Source organism: Nestor notabilis, unplaced genomic scaffold (genome assembly GCF_000696875.1).
Source record: "Nestor notabilis isolate BGI_N333 unplaced genomic scaffold, ASM69687v1 scaffold12787, whole genome shotgun sequence".
In the NCBI taxonomy this organism is placed as follows: Eukaryota; Metazoa; Chordata; class Aves; order Psittaciformes; family Psittacidae; genus Nestor; species Nestor notabilis.
In genome coordinates, this window is record NW_009936970.1 from 31,994 (window position 1) to 49,597 (window position 17,604).

The window sequence follows — 17,604 nt, forward strand, 5'->3', positions numbered from 1 at the left end:
ATAATGCAAAGATTTGCTTACCTGCTCGTTAGGCTCAAAGCTTATCTCTTCTTTTTCCGTCCTCATAGGTATTAACTTTGTGCTACCGGAAGGGTCTGTCTTACTGTCCAACCGCTCCAGTTTTGGGGGTATGTCTGGTAAACCAATATCTTTAGTATCATCTTTATCTAGCAAGTAGCGAAGTAGTGCATTATTATTCTTCTTAGGACTCGCTGGCTCCTGTTTAACAGTCAGCTCTGAACCAGGAGCTGTGCTACTGGACTCCTGGCTCAGTTCTTTGCCTGTGGCCTCTGCTGTGAGCTTGGCCAAATCTACAGGAGAACTACTGTCCTGCAATAGTCTGTGCAAAATTTTATGCTTCTCCTTGAGCGAGGTTCCGTGTGCCGAACTAGACCCAGGCAACCCTCCTGTGGAGTCCTTGCTAACGTCTCCCATGTTACTGGACAAAGGCGAAGGCTCCATCTGATCCGATTTGGTGGTCAGCAATTGCAAGAGCTTTGTCTGGCTTTTTCCATCATGCAGTTTATTCTGTCCATCAGGTCTCTCGCCACTGACAACCGGTGGCATGTTGTTATCGCTATTATCTTTCTGTTCTCCTGAATGGCAGCTGCTCTCTGTTTGTCCAGTTGTACCTTCTGATTGCTCCCCATATAGTCCAAAGCACTCTTTAGAGTCCAGACTTCCCATCTTGCTTAGCTGGGGAGGATTCATATTCACAGGGGAATTTTGTAAATTTCCCATTTTTAGGTCAGGTGAAGCCAACGACGATCCTAGAGAAACGCCGTGACCCTCGCTGAGGGCCTGAAGTGCGTTCAGGGAACTGTTGGTGTAGTTATGGCTATTTCCTGTGCTGCTGCAGACTCCCACGGGTGAATGTAAGCTTCCTGCAGGGGAGAACTGACTGGGTGGGATGCGAGGACTTCCTGCCACTCCAGGGCTCACACGATGCCTTGGGGAAAGCATAGAGTTTGGCTGCCCTGGGTTCATGCCGGGGCTGCTTTGTGAGGGGCTATTCATTTTTAGTGCATAGTTACTACCCTGAGGAGTGGATGCTTGTATGCTCGACACATGGTTCATTCCCCCTGAACCACCAAACCTGCCTGCTGGCATGCCCATTTGTTCCTTTGGGCCATTTATGGCAAAATTTATATTGCTACTGATGGTCATATCCTGACCTGGGTTTCCACTGCACATGGCCTGATGGGCAGGGCTGCTGGAGCTAATTGGGTTCAATATCTTCCCCATTCCTTGTCCACTCAAATCCTGATTCATTCCACAGACATTCTGCTCTCTATGTGGCAAGGGGAAGAAAAACAACCCATTAGCTAAAATGACAGTGGCCAACTTGCAATTACCTTACAGAAAAAGAAGCAAAACCCCAAACCTCACTTTAAAATAATACAACAAGCCTACAATTAAAAACAAATCAACAATTTGTCAAAAGTGATATGCAACGCTCAACATGGCTGCACGTTAACAGAACGGTTTTGCAGTACCTCATTAACAGATCAGTGGAAGAGAGGAAAAACAAAATTATACCTCATTTAAATGACAGTCATTAGAAATGCAGATAGGTTACCATTTCAGACTCTCTCCCTTTAATGTGTATCTCTTTTCTACAGTTCAGCAAGAGCTAACTTCTAGAAGTGACAGAAATCTAATCTGAAAAATACGACCCAAACAAATCCATGTTTTACAAGACAGCTGTGGACAGCTGTTTGCTGGGGTTTTGAATTTCTGTGAGTTAGCCCCACCACAAGGCTGGAGTGGGCTATTTGCCCACCAAGTTCATAGTGAAAAGAAAGTTGAAAAAGTCACATTTCTACACTGCCAGAGTATTTCAATTCTGCTCCAAAACAGCATATGAGCCAAGAGAACTACTGGATATTGCTTCAGAATGGGAACAGTCTGTTAGCAATCCAGTCCTGCACAGGCATTTAGGAAAAGAGGAGAAGAAAGAGAAAAAACATATATTTTAGAGATGTAGACTGTAAGATGGAGGAAACAGAGGAGACACACACACAGAAAAAGCTCTTCTGAGGGCACTTGATGGTCACTTCTCTTTTCCCCGGTAGATTTTAACTAGTTTATGGGAGGATGCAATATACTTTCTACTTTTGTGCTAAAACTTATATCAGGAAAATCAGACATATTCCCAAGTGCTAAAAGCTACAAAAGAGACAGAGTCAAGTAGATTAGGAAGAAAAAACAATGAGATTTTGAGAAGAATCAAATCAACTCTGGACTTCCAAAACCAAATACTAATGGAACATTCCTCATCTGTATTTTCGATGAGACAAAATCCATTACTACTTGCACAGGATAAGTTCAGACAAACTTTTGCCTTTTGCTAAAGCATGAGAAGTGAAAGAACTGAAGCGCACAGAGTAGTGAAGCTTGTTACTCTATATTTGTTACCTTAGGTGTAAAGGCAAAGCTGAACAACATTAACTATAAAGAGAGAGGTGGATTTTAAAAACATCATTACAAATTCAATAGTACCAGTGTTCTGTTGAAAAAAAAACCAGAACCCAAACCCCAAGTATATTGGCAAGTACCATTTTTAACTTAGTGGTGCTTTTTTAAAATTTAAAATCTAGCACTTCTTGAAATACCAAGTATATTCAGCAACCCAAAGAAAATAAATTTCAGACAGCTTTTGCTCAGGTCAATTTCCAAATCTACCATGTCTGTAAAATGGTTTCAGTTTTAATTACGTTTACAGCTGTTTTCTTCCTTTCAAAAAAGTGGTACTGTGGATACAGGGAAACACCACTCTCAGTATAATCAGCAAAGAAAACCCAAAACAAAATCTATCACAAATATACCAGGACAGGCAATGACTTCATTAAAATTTTAAGCTCAAGTTCTGAAGTCAGTGATTACTTATCCTGGACTGCAAATATATTATTGCCTGTGCCTTTTTAAAGAAAGGCTAATAGTAGTGGTATCTCTCAGGATTGTACATGTGAAAGCCACTACTCCAAGCACCAGAAAAGACAAGGAATGGAGACAGACAAGGAGTTAAAATATGCATCTGTGTAAACTGCAGTTCTACTAATGATAAAATTCTTTAAAGAAGACCCAGGCCCAACATATGACTGACTGTGAACTACAGAAATTTAATCCTTCAAAGTTTTCTAGATTTAATTACACGTGGGAAGTTTCTTGTGTCTGCTATTCAAAATACAGGAAATTAAAATACTCAAGAACATGAGATTAAAGGAAATTTTGTATGTTTAATGGAAGTTCTGGACGTGAAAATCCAGCATGTCATTTTTAAATCCTGAAATAACCTTACAGCCTTTTCCTGATGTAAGCATTGATTTCAAAAACTTACTTCATTTTCACGCTATCAGTTCTAAGACAACTGAACATCTATCAGCCTTAAACAATCTATTTGCTTTGGCAACTTTGTACTTTCCCTGTGTCTTTGCAGATTGTGAATGTAACAAACTGTTCGGGATTACCTGTGAAGCATATGCAAGGAGATTACGAGCTGAGGTTCACTGGTCGTCTGAGAACGGATGAGCTTGCTTTTTGTTTGGGCAGAAACGATAGTGCCATCAGACAAGGAAAACCGGTAAACAGGACTAAATGCTAGTCCCTGCCTCAGCACTGCAAGCAAGCAAAAGAACAGAATTAAACTAATGAGAAACTACACAGGTAGCTTGGCTGCTCAACATCTGATGGTCTAAATCCATCAGCACTGGTACCACAGACACTGTGTTAAAGAGCAAAACAAAACCAACCCAGAAGAATAATTCTGAAAATAAATAGATGGAATGCATATAAAATAAAGGATCCCACATACCATAGGGTGATCAAAAGAAAACTCGTAAGGAGTGACAACAGTAGCAGACTACAAAATACAGAGTGTTTCAGGAGAGGATCAAAAAGTCCTCAATGTCCCTTTCACTCTTTGCCAAATAGGTGTCTAATTCCTTTTGTTCCTCGTACATTTTTTTCATTTCTATCATCTACATTACAATGATTAATATAAATGCCTTTAGTTTCTGTATCATCTGTTTCCACTAGCCTGTATCTTTTCCTCCTTATTGCCTGCTGAAATTATCTTGTAACGGTTACTCTCCTTAATTTAAAAATACATAAATCTGCTACATGGGAATGATCAGAAATAAGAAGAACCAGAACAAGAAATCATTACTTTTCAAAGAACAAATACAACAATATACAGCTCAAGCAAATGATAAATACAATTACCTAAACCAAAACTGGGGCTGTGTTATCCTTCCCCCGTGTTAGGTTTGGGGTTTACTTCACTGAACGTATTCTGCAGCCCTTAAGTTTTCAGTGTAAATCTGAACTTCAACAAATTCAATTTTCTAACTTCTGCAGATCCCCATAACATGTCTTTAATTAAAAACTAAAATCATGTTATGGAAAAGCAAATCTCCATTTATTCTACTATTCACTCTTTGTCATCAATGAAACAAACCGGACAATTTTCAATTCCTAGTCCAAAAGCTATTATATTAGGATTACAGGTATGGCAGGAGGGAAATACTTAACTTCAGAACTTTCATATAACTGTACAGGGAAAAAATAGGAATGCAGCACTACAAATACTTTTAATTTCCTATTTTTTCCTACAAACACATCTTCTGTGGGTTTGGTTTTCTTTCCTTCCCCTCCTCCTTCAATTAATAGTATCATCTGATCTGCATTTCATTGCTTGTCTTTAAATATTTCCTGTTGTAATGAAATTACATAGTTTTCCAAGTGTGGCTTTATTAAATAGTCTCCTCCACAGAGCTACCAGATTTTCAGCCTTGCAGGACTGGTGAGGATTGCTTTTCTTCCTTGTCCCCCCACTGTTATATATTGTTCTGCAAGGTTTTAAAGTATTATTTAGGCAGTGAGAAAACAGGAAGCACAATTTAAACAATCAGAAGGGGGTTTTCAGAGTAAAAATGTAAAGAAAACCAAAAAGCTACAACTGTGAAACAATACAAAGCAAAATTTCACTGTTAGGTATGTCATTGTTTCAGTTTAACCTTTGGGCACCAGAAGGTCCGAAGCTCTTAACTTTAGCATATACCACATCAGGAAATTCCAGTACTCAATGCCAACAGGATACAAGTGAAATCTCTACTTAAATCATTTTCCAAACTAATTCTTTAAGCAAACAAGAATGTTTCCGTATTCCTCTTCAGGAAATGCTATTTTTCTGACTGTGGCCAATAAAAATGTACCATATATTTTGCTCTTTATACTGAGAGTTAATTTGAAAGTTTTGTGGGTTTTGTTGTTTATCAAGCTAATGTTGATTTTTTTTTCCCTTTTTTTCCACACTGGAACACTGAATTACATGTAGAAGACCATTACTTTTTTTGCTTCTGTAGTTAAACATAAAGACTTAAAAAATGCAAGGGGTTCCTCAGTCAAGTGCAAAGATGCTATGACCCAAAATATGCCTTGTTTTTCTTCTCCATGCTGCAGGGCAGGGGAAAGAAACATTTCAGCCATTATTCCTCCCTAGTGCTGGATCCTTTGCCACAAAGCAATTCCAGAGGTTTCTACTCCTCCTCTTATCACTCACTCTCTTCACTTCCACAAGAAGAGCCCCCTCATTTACACTAATTCTACAGTTTACATGATGATCCTAAACCTCCCCTGCAAAATGATACAGTGTAAACTCCAAATCATATATATTTTTATCACTTCACAGATAGCTTAGTAAGGACCCACTCAAACCTCGGCACTGGATGTAGGAGCTGCTAATTTGGCAGGGAGTCATTTGAAGAGGTCTGAAGTAACAAGTGGCTGGATGCCATAAAAGAAACTCCTACATTACCTTTGGCACAGACGGGTCTTACCTGAAAATGCTCTCTAAACCCCTACTGTATCTTTAATTTCCTACCACCTTCTTCAGTTCTGTCTGAAATCACAGCATAAGGCTGTGAACTTTTAGCACTCCCACTGTACATACCCCAGAAGCTGTTATCACAGAATTTCTGTGCCTCCACATTCCCAAAATGAAGCCTGAAGGTTTCATGAAAGCAGAACATATTAAAAAATATTTAGCTAATGCTGCATGACTGAAGCTTTTTTTTTTTTGTGTGTGTATCTGGTGGAATAATTTGAGATTCCGGTTACAATTTAGTTTCCAAACCAGCACACCCACTGATTAATGATCATGGCAACTGTTTGCTACAGGCTAGCCATAAACCCTGTTCTACAAACATGAACCCAAAGTATGATGCTCCTGCACTGGAAATGTTCAGTTATTCCCAATTGGTTTTGAAACGACTTTCCTGTGGACTATAAAGGGTTATTTGCTTTTAGTAATTTCAATCTGTGTCAGTAGAATTAGCAGTATCAGGGTTCTATGAGAAGAAAAATTCCCACCCAGTCACTACCACAGAAATCTCATGGGGAACCTTTCACAGTGCAGGTGCTCTCCTACATCTTACCTTCCATAGTCTTGACTGGTAGATGTGCTTGTAGTGTATCCTATAACACTTATCAGCTAGATACAACAATGTGGTTTTCTAGATAGTATGAGCACTGCAATGCACAGAAACGCTGTGTGTTTCTCACAGGAAATGTGGCAGTAAAAGTCCATTTTTGTAGAGAAAAGAAATACAGGTCAATGAACTGTCATGTGTGAGCTGAGGTTCTGAAGAATAATGAATAGTTAATGTTTTGGTAAGGAACACGTAAGCATCTTTCTTTCTAAAATAACTGCAACAATTTGAAGATTTAAAGCACCCTCCAAGATGGCACAGTTATATGAAGTAGGCTAAAATAAACAGGGAGAAAGGTACAAAACCTCTCTAGAGAAAGCCATCAGTCTGCCAGGCAAATCAGCTTGAAAAAGTGACTGTCAGTAGCCCCTGATTGTTCCATGTAAACATAGCAAAGAAAACACAACCAAGAGATACAAATAACAAACAGTTTAAATATAGAAAGTGCTAAAAATATGAAACCTAACCTTCCTGGTGATGCCTCTTGGCAAAAGATATTTCTCCCTCGTGCTGTGAATGGAACCTCTGAATGCATCTTCTCACCAAATCCTCCCAGCCAGGTTTCATAGCTGCTCGCATGGTACTTGTGTCCAGTGAAGTTATTTTGCCTGATATTAGATAAAACATTTATTACAGCAATTTCCCCTTTGAGGGTAAAAAAAACCAAACCACAATGAAAATCTCTTATTTCACAATACCTTGTAAATCCTGGCGAGTAGTAAAGCTCTCCGATGAAGGAAGAAGCGGTCTTTCCTTCATTGGAGCTCTTCTTGCAACACAAATCAAGCAAGACTGCAAATCTTAAAGAAAAACCTTAGTTCATTAATTTGCACACAAGAGGAAGATTTTGTTTCCACAAGGAATTAAGAAACATTAAAAAACCAGTACTTTAAACCTTTTTTGAACAACATTCTTATTGGATTTTGTGCCAATAAAAGGACAGACAGAACTCAGTGGTTTTACATCTTCTTTGTTTCCTACAACATTAAACAACAAATGCATATACCTGTATAGCAACCACTCAGAAGTAATAAAGAAGAATATATTGCATGCACCGAGAGCACGTTTCTTCAACACTCACCATTTCATACCTTCTAAGCCACATTTCTTAAACATGCCCCAAATACTTGCAGTCCCTTGAGAAACCAGCTTCATAATAAACCATTTTTACTTATCTGAATAGTTAAAATACAATCTGAGGAAATTTACCTGCTGAAGTAGTAAATGGTAAAGGAAATGGTGAACCACAATTGTCTTCAAATTCTAAGAACTCAAAAAATTGCCCATTGAAACTTTCCTCCCAGTCAGCTACATTCTTCTTACAATTGCAGTGGTACAAAACTAGGACATTCCTTTAAGGTAAATGCAGTTTCTCTCAAATTCAGTTATACTGGTTTAACAAATAGGTGCATGCAAGTGTATACACTCATAATCCAAGATGAAAGTACACTTCTACAGTTAAATGAAAAAGGAAAAAACCTGAAAACTTTTCAATTTTTCAGGATTTAGAAGCCACTTTATCAACTCTACCTCACTTTATCGAATGAACCAAAACTGCTGACCCACAGCAGCACAGAAAGAGAAAATACTAAGACAAACTGAATGCAGTAATTACCTTCACCGTCCTCCTTGAAGGAATTTGGTTGAGAAACAGCAAAGCACTGCATAGTTTCATATTTTTGATGTGCTTCCTGGTTATCATGGCCTTCTTCAGCATCAGGAAGAGGTTTTACCAGCATCCGACAATTAAAGGTATGGCTATTACGCCTAGGAGTGTCACCAGACCAAGATCCCCCATTCACTAAGCAAAGCAAAGATCATATAGTGAGATAAAATCTAATAGCAATAATTTCTGCTGCTTATCCATGGGAAATTAATAAAGGTGTTTTGCAGACTGGTTGGGAAACAAGTACATTTAACAATAACAATAATCTATTTTTAATATGAGAGACCAGACCAGCACATAACAAGACAATTTATAAGCTTCTCAGCTGTTAAGAACACTGTTAATATGTTCAGGAGCCATGTTTTTTTTCAAGTGACTTTATAACAACATAGTAGAAAAGCAGGATAAAAGTCAAAATATTGGTGTGTGTAGAAGTCATACAGCACAGTGAAAAGCCTACTGGACAGACAGTTAATTTATGTGTCTAGAAAAAATAAGGCAATATGTAGGATCTGTCCAGTGAATTTAAAAGTGATTAATACAAAAGAGATGGCAGCATTGTTTAAATATCTGTACCCAGATTAGAAATAGAAAGAAAAACTAATATGCGTTTATAAACCCAGGAAACAACACAACCGGGAATATACTGAAACATACAGTCTCAGCTACAAAAGGAAAGACTGAAGGGATCAGAATGACCTGGGTGCAGTGATGGATAAAACTGAAGCCTTACACAGTGCTTAAGGCAAGTAAAAAAGGAAACAAAATCCTGAGATGCACAAATATAGGTACTGGACATCAGAGTGAATTAATGTAACACCACATAAGGAAATAGCAGGGTCATATTTAAAATACTTTTCACTTGCCCTCTTCAATCATAAAATGCAATAAAGGCATCAGTAATTTATGGGCTTTGTCCATTTACATTTTTGATTCTTCAGGGTTTAAGAAGTACTAAAATGATAAGGTGAAATGCATAATACTTTTTAAACTTCTGTAAATGAAGCACTCAGTATTGACTTTCTCTTTTTTTTCACCTCCTCCAAAACCCAGTAACATTAAAACCAATATTAATATGAATAAAAAAAATGGTTGCAACTAACAAAAACAGTTTTTGAAAGATAAGGGTGAATACTGGCTAGACTAAAACACTGAAATAAAAATTCTAGCATAAGGAGTTTACTGATTTTTCTTTTATATTCGCGCTTTCTTGGACTGTTCTTAGCATAACCAGCCTAGACAGAGAACTATCAGAGTTCATACAGCTAACGCTGCCTTTTAGTGATTCACTCTAGAAATCCATTAAAAATATCAGCTAACATAGGTTACTGAGAGTAATTTTAACAAGTAAGAATCAGAGGATGCTTTTGAGAATAATATTAATCATTCATACAGCCTATATATACATTAAAAATAAATGGTGTATATGATGAAACTGTAAGTAGTGGAAGGACATAAGTTACTGAAATGCTGATTTATGAAACCAAAGTTAAGTAATGGTATGATAAGAGGAAAAGATACATACCTAAAGATTTTGGCAGCAGGATTTTGACAAATTCATTGTGGTCCCCTACATGCAGGATGCTATATATGCTTGTGTTCATCAGCTCTTCTTGGTTGTACCTTAGGTACTGTGTCACATTCTCAGAAACAAACACAACATTACCTTCTGGGTTCACTACAAAGAAGAACCCATCTAGGGCCTAAATGGAATAAAAAAAGGCACACAGAAAGAAAGAGAATAAGAGAGGGAAACAAAATGCCAAACAATCAGATTAATAAGAAAATACACAGAAAATAAATATTCCCTTCTGGAAACATAGCTGAGTCTTTCTGCATCCATCACAGTTGTTATATTCTTGTCTGTAATAGCGAAGGACACATTTCAGATTGAGCACCTAATCTTACTTACATCAAACCAGTGTAAAAGCACTGAAAGGTGCACGCCTTGCAATATAATGAAACCCACACGTGAAAACAAACCAAATCGCCCACTCTAAACAAACAAGCAAGCAAAAATAACCGAAGAGGTTGCTATCTATCTGCCTGCCTATGAAGTAAGAAACCTGGTCCAGAAGCTGGTTCTCCTACACCTAGAGCCTGTTTGCTCCTCTATGCAGCATGGGGAGACTGATTCCAAGAAAACACATCGCAAAATGAACACACACAAGGCAAGGAAAACTCTGGCAGGAAAAAAGAGAGAGGCTCCTTCCCATACCCAGCAGTGCATCTTCACAGTGATGCCCATGCAGTCAGGAACACAAGCGATTAAAGAGCAACAGAAGCTGAGAGCAGGCAGTGAGCAGTAAGCATGGGGCAGCCTTAGTCCCTACTCCCAGAACAGCTTTCCTTTTTTTATTTGACACCAGTTTAGTTCAGTCCACACATGATCCAAGGAAAAGGAAGCAGACTTTCACCTCTTCAACTCAGCTTCATGGTATTCCAAAGGACTTTAAAGTTTCTGTGAGGAAGTGCCTAAATGAGTCAGGTCTGCTGATTGGTTTTCCCTCCTTATCTCTTGTGACAGTGTCAACCTAGCTGTAGCATTCTTTCCAAGATGTCTGCTGTATGCTATCTGAAGCCTAAGCCAAATACTACATTACTGCTACCTGATGAGGATAAAGCAAAAATTTTAGTATGAGTAAGAACTTCTCATGCAAACTTTCTTTTCCTTAAGATGCAAGCATGATTGTGGATTGTAGAAGCACTTCAGAATACGTCCCTCTTAGCTTTATGTTATATGAGCTGATAAAGGAGGATACATTTAAACTTGAAGCACCAAAGCTTTTGGTCTAAACATTCAATTTACAGTTAACCCATACGGACTTCTGCAGCTTTGCTTGATTTATTCACCTCTTGAAGCATTGGTGAGAAATCACTAGAACAATTGTTAGTTATTGCATCTCCAGGGACAGAAACAAGTCAGAAAAACGGGCAACCCATGATCCATTATGGCTTAATTAAAACTGAGTGGATACATACCAAACCTGAACTCAGCTCACTGCAAGACAGTCTAAGAAGGAAGAGCTGCCATAGCAAGTGTATACAGGCATATGGCATTTTTGATAGATATTCAAACCTTGGCTGGACTAGGACCTGAGCCACCTGCTCTAGTCGGAACTGCTTTCAGTGGGAGGTAGGACTACACAAGCTCCAGAGGTCCTTCTCTGGAGCTTGTGTTCATGATTTTGCTAAAGGGGAAGCATAGTGAAAGCACAATACACAAGCAGAGTGGCTGAGCCAATGGTGGCCAAATGCTTTGTTCTATTTTTAAATCACAGAATAATAAACCCCACAAATAAATGTGCAAGTATATACCTTTCCTGACTGCCTCTAAGATAAACTAGGTCTTTTTTTCCTTTCCTGTTAATTGTCACAAATTCTAATCTCTAACTTTGTTTTTTTTTATCGTTGCCTTCTTTTTGTTTCTGATCATTCTTGGTTTCTTCTGTTAATCTACTTTCTTTGGAGAGCTCCCTCCTTTCCATGTGCCTTCATAATATTCATGACATTTTCCTGCTGACTAGTATTTAGTTTAACCAGCAATCATTTACAAGATTTAATTAATTGAGGCTCTAATACAATTTTCTATCACCATCTTTGCAATGGATTACTATCTTAGACTGCATTTCACCACTGCTCAAAGCCAATGAGAGGATGACCTCTTTGGTTTAGTCCTTTCTACATCATGACAGCTCCCTGTACTGTCTGAGGATATGAAGAGCTGGACCAGAGGGAACTGAGTCGGCTGAAAACTAATTCAAGAAAAAAAAGAATGAAAAAAAAAAAAAAAAAGAATGCTAGCCACATCAGTCCCTGAGCTGGCCCATCATGAAACCACACTGCGGTTAGTGCTGGCAGAAGGGTGTGAGTTCGGCTGAACCACTCTGCTTGGCAGCAGTCCGCACTTACATCGGTTCAAAGGGATCGCAAAACCAAAGCCATAGCAGATGCTTACTGCAGTCCTAAGGAGAAAACTTTCAAAGACGGGGATGGCAAGCAAGAGATTATGACAGTTACTGGTATCCCACAAGAGCCTTCAGTTTTCCCTATTTCCTACTATGGCAACATCTTTGGCAAGGAGATGCTCCGTTCTGTTACTTTACAGATGCTTCTTGGTTTGACCACAGAGGTGGTCATTTAAGCCTAGAGTAACACAGGGCCTTATATGCCAATCTCCCATTTCTTTCTGTTCTGTTAATAAAATAATCTTGTAAGTAAGCAGCTACTGACATTTGAGCAAGTTAAAGCACCAAGCCACTTAAATCTTTTATAAGCTTCCACTTCTGCAATAATTTCTTAATTCTGCCCCAGATGTATACCACCACAATAAATAACTTTTCTTCAGAGCTATTGGGACAATGGGGGAACAATTAATGGACAACATGCTGGAAGAGAAAACAAGAGAATAGGTATTATTTTAGATGATATACTGAAATGTGAAATAGATTTGTGTTCTTTGAGATGTTGTCAACTCTCTCTTGACTCTTTTTTCACCCTCTTTTCCTATTTACTTTATGTTTTAACCAAGAAATATGTTAAAAATTCCTCAGAAGTAGCAGCTGCATCATGAATTTTACTCACTTTCTTCAGCTGGAAACACTCACTATTCTTCAGTTTTATTCTTTAATAAAACCAGACAATTATATTTCTAAACAAAATCAACTAATACAGTGTTCATGAGGTTTTTGAAGAGGTTGTATAAAAGGGGTTCTGTAAAGATGAAATAACTAAATTGCATTTCCTTAAGGAGATAAAGACACAAAGAAAGTATCTGTAGTCTTTTCACAGCAAACATATAGCAACTTTCAGTCCTTTTAAGTTTCTTGGTGCAAAAGGACCCTGGTTTGTTAATTTAGTTCCACAATCTTTCACTTTTAATATGCAATGGTTTTACTGCAAAGGAAAACTAAATTAAATGGAATAACGGAACAGACGGGTGATTTTACATGTCATGTTTGCTGCAATAGCCAAGCATGCAAGATAAGCCAGGGGAAAAAAAAAAAACCACCTTATCCTTACTTTCCCTCTGATTAAAACAGGTCCTTACAATGAAATTAATAGGAAATTAAAGCTAAATTTTAACATAGCAATGTAAGAGATGAATTTTTAACTTTAATAGCAAAACCAAAAACATTTGATTCATTGAGCACGTATAATAAATATTAACTCAATTAATTTGTTACCCCTACTTTTCAAAGAAGAATGTTTTCACTCCAACCTGTCTACTAATCTGTTCAGTACTAATCTGTTAGTGATTTTGGAGCCTTTATTTTGTACACAGTACAGAAAACTAGGCTTTCATCTAACAAATCATGAAAAATAATGCAAATACTTAAACTGTTATAACATGCATTTTGTTCCTGCAACATTCAGAAATGATGGAATAATTATGCTTCTGCCAAAGTTAGTTCCTTTAGCCCGATTCAGATTTTGTGTTTTATCTAAAGTAACATTTATTCTTCCTTACAGAAAAAGTACAGCGAGAACAGGAATAAACAGTTTGCAAGTGAGCTTAGGCTGATAAAGCAGTAGTGCCAAAGGACTGTAGCATATGACATTAGGATCCCGGATAACATACCTACCCAACATTAATAGTAATACATTTAGAAGCTAGGTTTTAACCACACAGACTTTTGGGATATCAAAGTAACAGCTAAAATCAAATCAGAAAGCTTAACTGAACAAACTGAAATAGACGTCTTGAAAAGCTTTCCTAAATTACTTTCATATTCTAGAGGGAAAGGGAAATGCTCTAAGTGTTGAAACGATAAAACATTAAAACAGTATAGCAATGATTTGCAGTTTTAGAGGAAGGATTATTTATGTCTATACTACTGTATATGGAGGTCAATGTTTAGGTTCAATAGGTCTTCCAAATCTTTAGAACAAATAGAACATGCACATGCAGACACACCAAGACTTGAAACCAGCTGAAGCCTGTCACATCACCTGCAGTACACAGAAGCAGAATTATCTCTTTCTCTGCCTCTCCCCACCCCAAGTTATGGAGTTTAATCACTGAATCCAATAGAAATATGCTGCCTGCTCTTAAATGACATAATCCTAAATAGCCAGGATGGCTTGTTTCTCTTCAACGTTCTTTTACAACAACCTCTGACTGCACTTTTTCATTTCGTTACACTGCTCTTCATCCTAGGGAGAGCAGAACTGGTGGAAATAAAGGAATTTTGTGCTCTTCACCTCAAGCATCATTGGCCCAAGTGCATCCTTGTCGATGACACTCTGACCCGTAGATGATACATCTGCTTTTTGCACTTCATCTTCATTAGCTGCTGCTGCTTTTTCTGCAATAAAGAAAACTGTGTTAAGTGACAGAAAAGTGATACAGAAGAGCCCACAGAGCATTGAGAATAGCTACGAAATGGTTACAGTGCATCAATTCTGAAAATGAGGTTAAATAGTCTCCCATAATGATTCAATAGAAGCATAACTACTATATTTGCCTCTTAGTTTTGAAGTTTTATGACACAAATAATTCCTGCTCTTTCTCTGCTAGACATTTTACTCAACTACAAAACATACCACTGGGCAACAAGGGCTCCTTATGAAGCTGTGATGAGCAAAAGCCAGGATCAAGGTGTATTAAAAGGCTGATCTACAAGAGCATGCAAAGCTCACAGCTGCACAACTTTTCTATGATTGCTATATATAGAAGGGAAAACATAAGTCCGCAATCTACTGTTCCAGTACTGAGAAACAGCAGCCTCCTTTCTGTTCCCATGCCTCCACCCACATTCTTACTATCACATAATTTTCATACTGCCTTATTTACAATATGTTATTAAAACTACATATAATTTCAAGTGCTGTATTTGAAAATTACAAGCAAGAAAATAATGATTTAAGGTTTCTGGAACATAATGCCACATACTGCAATATGTTATATACAGTGTCATAGATCATACCCCACTCCAAATGTAACTGATAGTCATACACACTGGAACTTTCAAATCAAGAGAGTATATAATTCCTATCAAGTAATGGACTGTATTAATTTTTCTATTCCAAGTATGATATTGGTTTTTAAGGGAGAAGTAATAAAAGTAACAAATCACTACACAAAATACATATTCTACATTGTAATTTAATGTTGCTAGTTCTATACTCAAAAGACTATTTTTTTAAGCAATTATGTAAAAGCTAGGGCTATATTACAAGCTAAGACAGTAAAAATAATTAGAGATGTCTTATTTTTAATATTATGCAATAGATCATTTTAATAAACATGAAAGCACACTGAAATGATGATAAAACGAATTTCTGCTTTCTACAATGATAAACCAGAAGAAGATTCACCGTACAAATTACTGAAAGTATCATGTGCAGATGGAGCAAAGGGCCTTTGGAAAATAACCCTTAGTGAAAATTAAAGCATCAGCCATACAAATTGAAATGTATCCAAATGCACAGTATTTTCCACTATCTGTAGATCTGCAATACTGCAGACAAAGTTCCTCTCAACTCTTTCCTTGGCAGAGGTTACAAGGTCAGTGTGAATATACATTGCTTGGACATACAGTAAAGGAACTGCTTCTGAGAACCCCTGGGCGTTCTCCTATCTGTGCTCACCTGCTGGCAATAAGGCTTTGGTCATTTGGGCTGTCTCATAGCAGATTTCTACCGTTTCTCTCTTTCATGGAAAAAAAAGCCACTAAAATCTTAGCAATCTTCTTAGGGTATGTTCATACACATTGTAACACCATTGTGAATAATGATAAAACAAAATTGCTCTGGAGATGGACTGTTGCAACTAATGGAAAGATTTTAAATCACTTTGATTAGAATAATCTGATAGAAATAAATACACTAGCAGCCACTATTAACCTTTCCTCTGCCACTTAAGCTCACCAGGATACAAAATGAGTAATTCTGGGTTTGACTGAGGACTTCAGTGGGATTTTTTTTATTCCTCTTTCTTTCCCCAACCTCTTCCCCTTTTATTTCTTCGTCTTTTGGCAAAAAGCAGAGATTAGGCGCAACAGAAAAAAACTGAACAATCCTTCCCATACTACAATATAGCAGAAGTGGCACCATATGATGATGCGATACTGAAAACATGTTCTAAAAATTGTGAAAGAATTCTAAAAGATTCTAAAAATAGGGCTGAGCTTTTAATAAAGTCAGTGATGATATTTGTTTCCCATCTGTTCCTGGTAGCATAAAGTGATCCCTGGTTTCATGCTGCAAAATATTATAATGGATACAGACACCAGTTTCCTGCTTTCATCCCCTCACTGCTTCAGCCATTGATACCATCTTGATTATCAGAGAACATGGGATTATTCCCTACGTGCCAGAAATGGAGGGTCTGCAGATATTGTCCGGCAATGGTGTGCAAGCACATTCATTAACAGTGTTCCTTCAGTTCACAGAGTTACAAAGACTACTTTTACTGACTATTTTTCACATAACACAATATATTTGCTGAAGATTTTTTGCACTCTTACAACCAGGAGTTCATACAAACCACCCATAACATATCTATCAGAACAACTGTTCTCTTTCATCTACACACCTGAGGTTTTAAACAAAGAAAAAGTTTGCAATTACTAGGATGGCAATTAACACAGAAGCTGCAATACCAACCGAGTAAGATCAAGGATCTCTCAAGCCTCAAGTCTCACATACGGTCCCTGACAGCAGCATGGAAATGGTTCCCTGTTTATCCATTTCAACCCTTTGATCCCTAACTGCTTCTGTTCCATTATCACAACCATTCAATCTCTCCATTTTCTCTTCCCTTAGACATGCCTTTCCACAGAGCACCCAACACCTTTCTGGGATCAATAAACACAGTACTTGCTTAAGAAAACAGTGTTATGAATGGAGAAAATATGAAAATACTATTTAGACGCTAATGTTGTCTATCCACTTCTCCCAGTGATGGTGACACTGTACACTACACTGCTCATGATGTCTGGCTAAGCATTCTGAAATATTTGTAAATCACAAGTGCTCCAAAATGATGGACTTCATAATCGGATCTGTAACTTAATTGTGTAAGAAGTTAAGTGGCTGGAGAGCTTAGAAGAGGCTACATATTCAGGCCACAGGTCCCTACCCTATACATATATTTTAGTGGCACTGTATAGGAAACCAATGGCCTCAGACAACCTCTGAGCAGGACCAGCAGTAGCTTCTGTTGATGTTGTAAACTGCAGCTAGTGATAATGTTCAACTATGGAATAAATTATCCATTTTTGACAGAACTACAAAGCCCCTTGTGAAGACTCTATCAGCACATACAGGAAAAGTAAGTGCAAACCCTGTCAGCAGTGTCATCCTGACAGCCAGGCATGGGGAGCGTCTTGAAATTCAAATCCTTTCTTCAGCAATGCAGCACGTGGGACTAATTGAGAACAAAAAATTGTTGCAGGAATGTACGAAAAAAACAACTGATACATGAGCTTCTAGTGCCGACAA

The 17,604-nt window shown here is 37.8% G+C and overlaps 1 protein-coding gene across 1 annotated transcript in view; it reads right to left on the minus strand.

Annotated features, from left to right (window-relative positions):
- Positions 1 to 15,775, minus strand: part of NCOA2 (nuclear receptor coactivator 2) — a gene marked incomplete at its 3' end in the record, with an annotated part of 47,002 nt that extends 31,227 nt beyond the window's left edge. The window contains 8 exon segments of the mRNA XM_010018607.1: positions 22 to 1,291; positions 3,471 to 3,618; positions 6,959 to 7,099; positions 7,190 to 7,291; positions 8,107 to 8,292; positions 9,683 to 9,860; positions 14,362 to 14,465; positions 15,751 to 15,775. Of these exon segments, the coding sequence (XP_010016909.1) occupies positions 22 to 1,291; positions 3,471 to 3,618; positions 6,959 to 7,099; positions 7,190 to 7,291; positions 8,107 to 8,292; positions 9,683 to 9,860; positions 14,362 to 14,465; positions 15,751 to 15,775 (2,154 nt within the window).
- Positions 15,776 to 17,604: the final 1,829 nt, after the last annotated feature.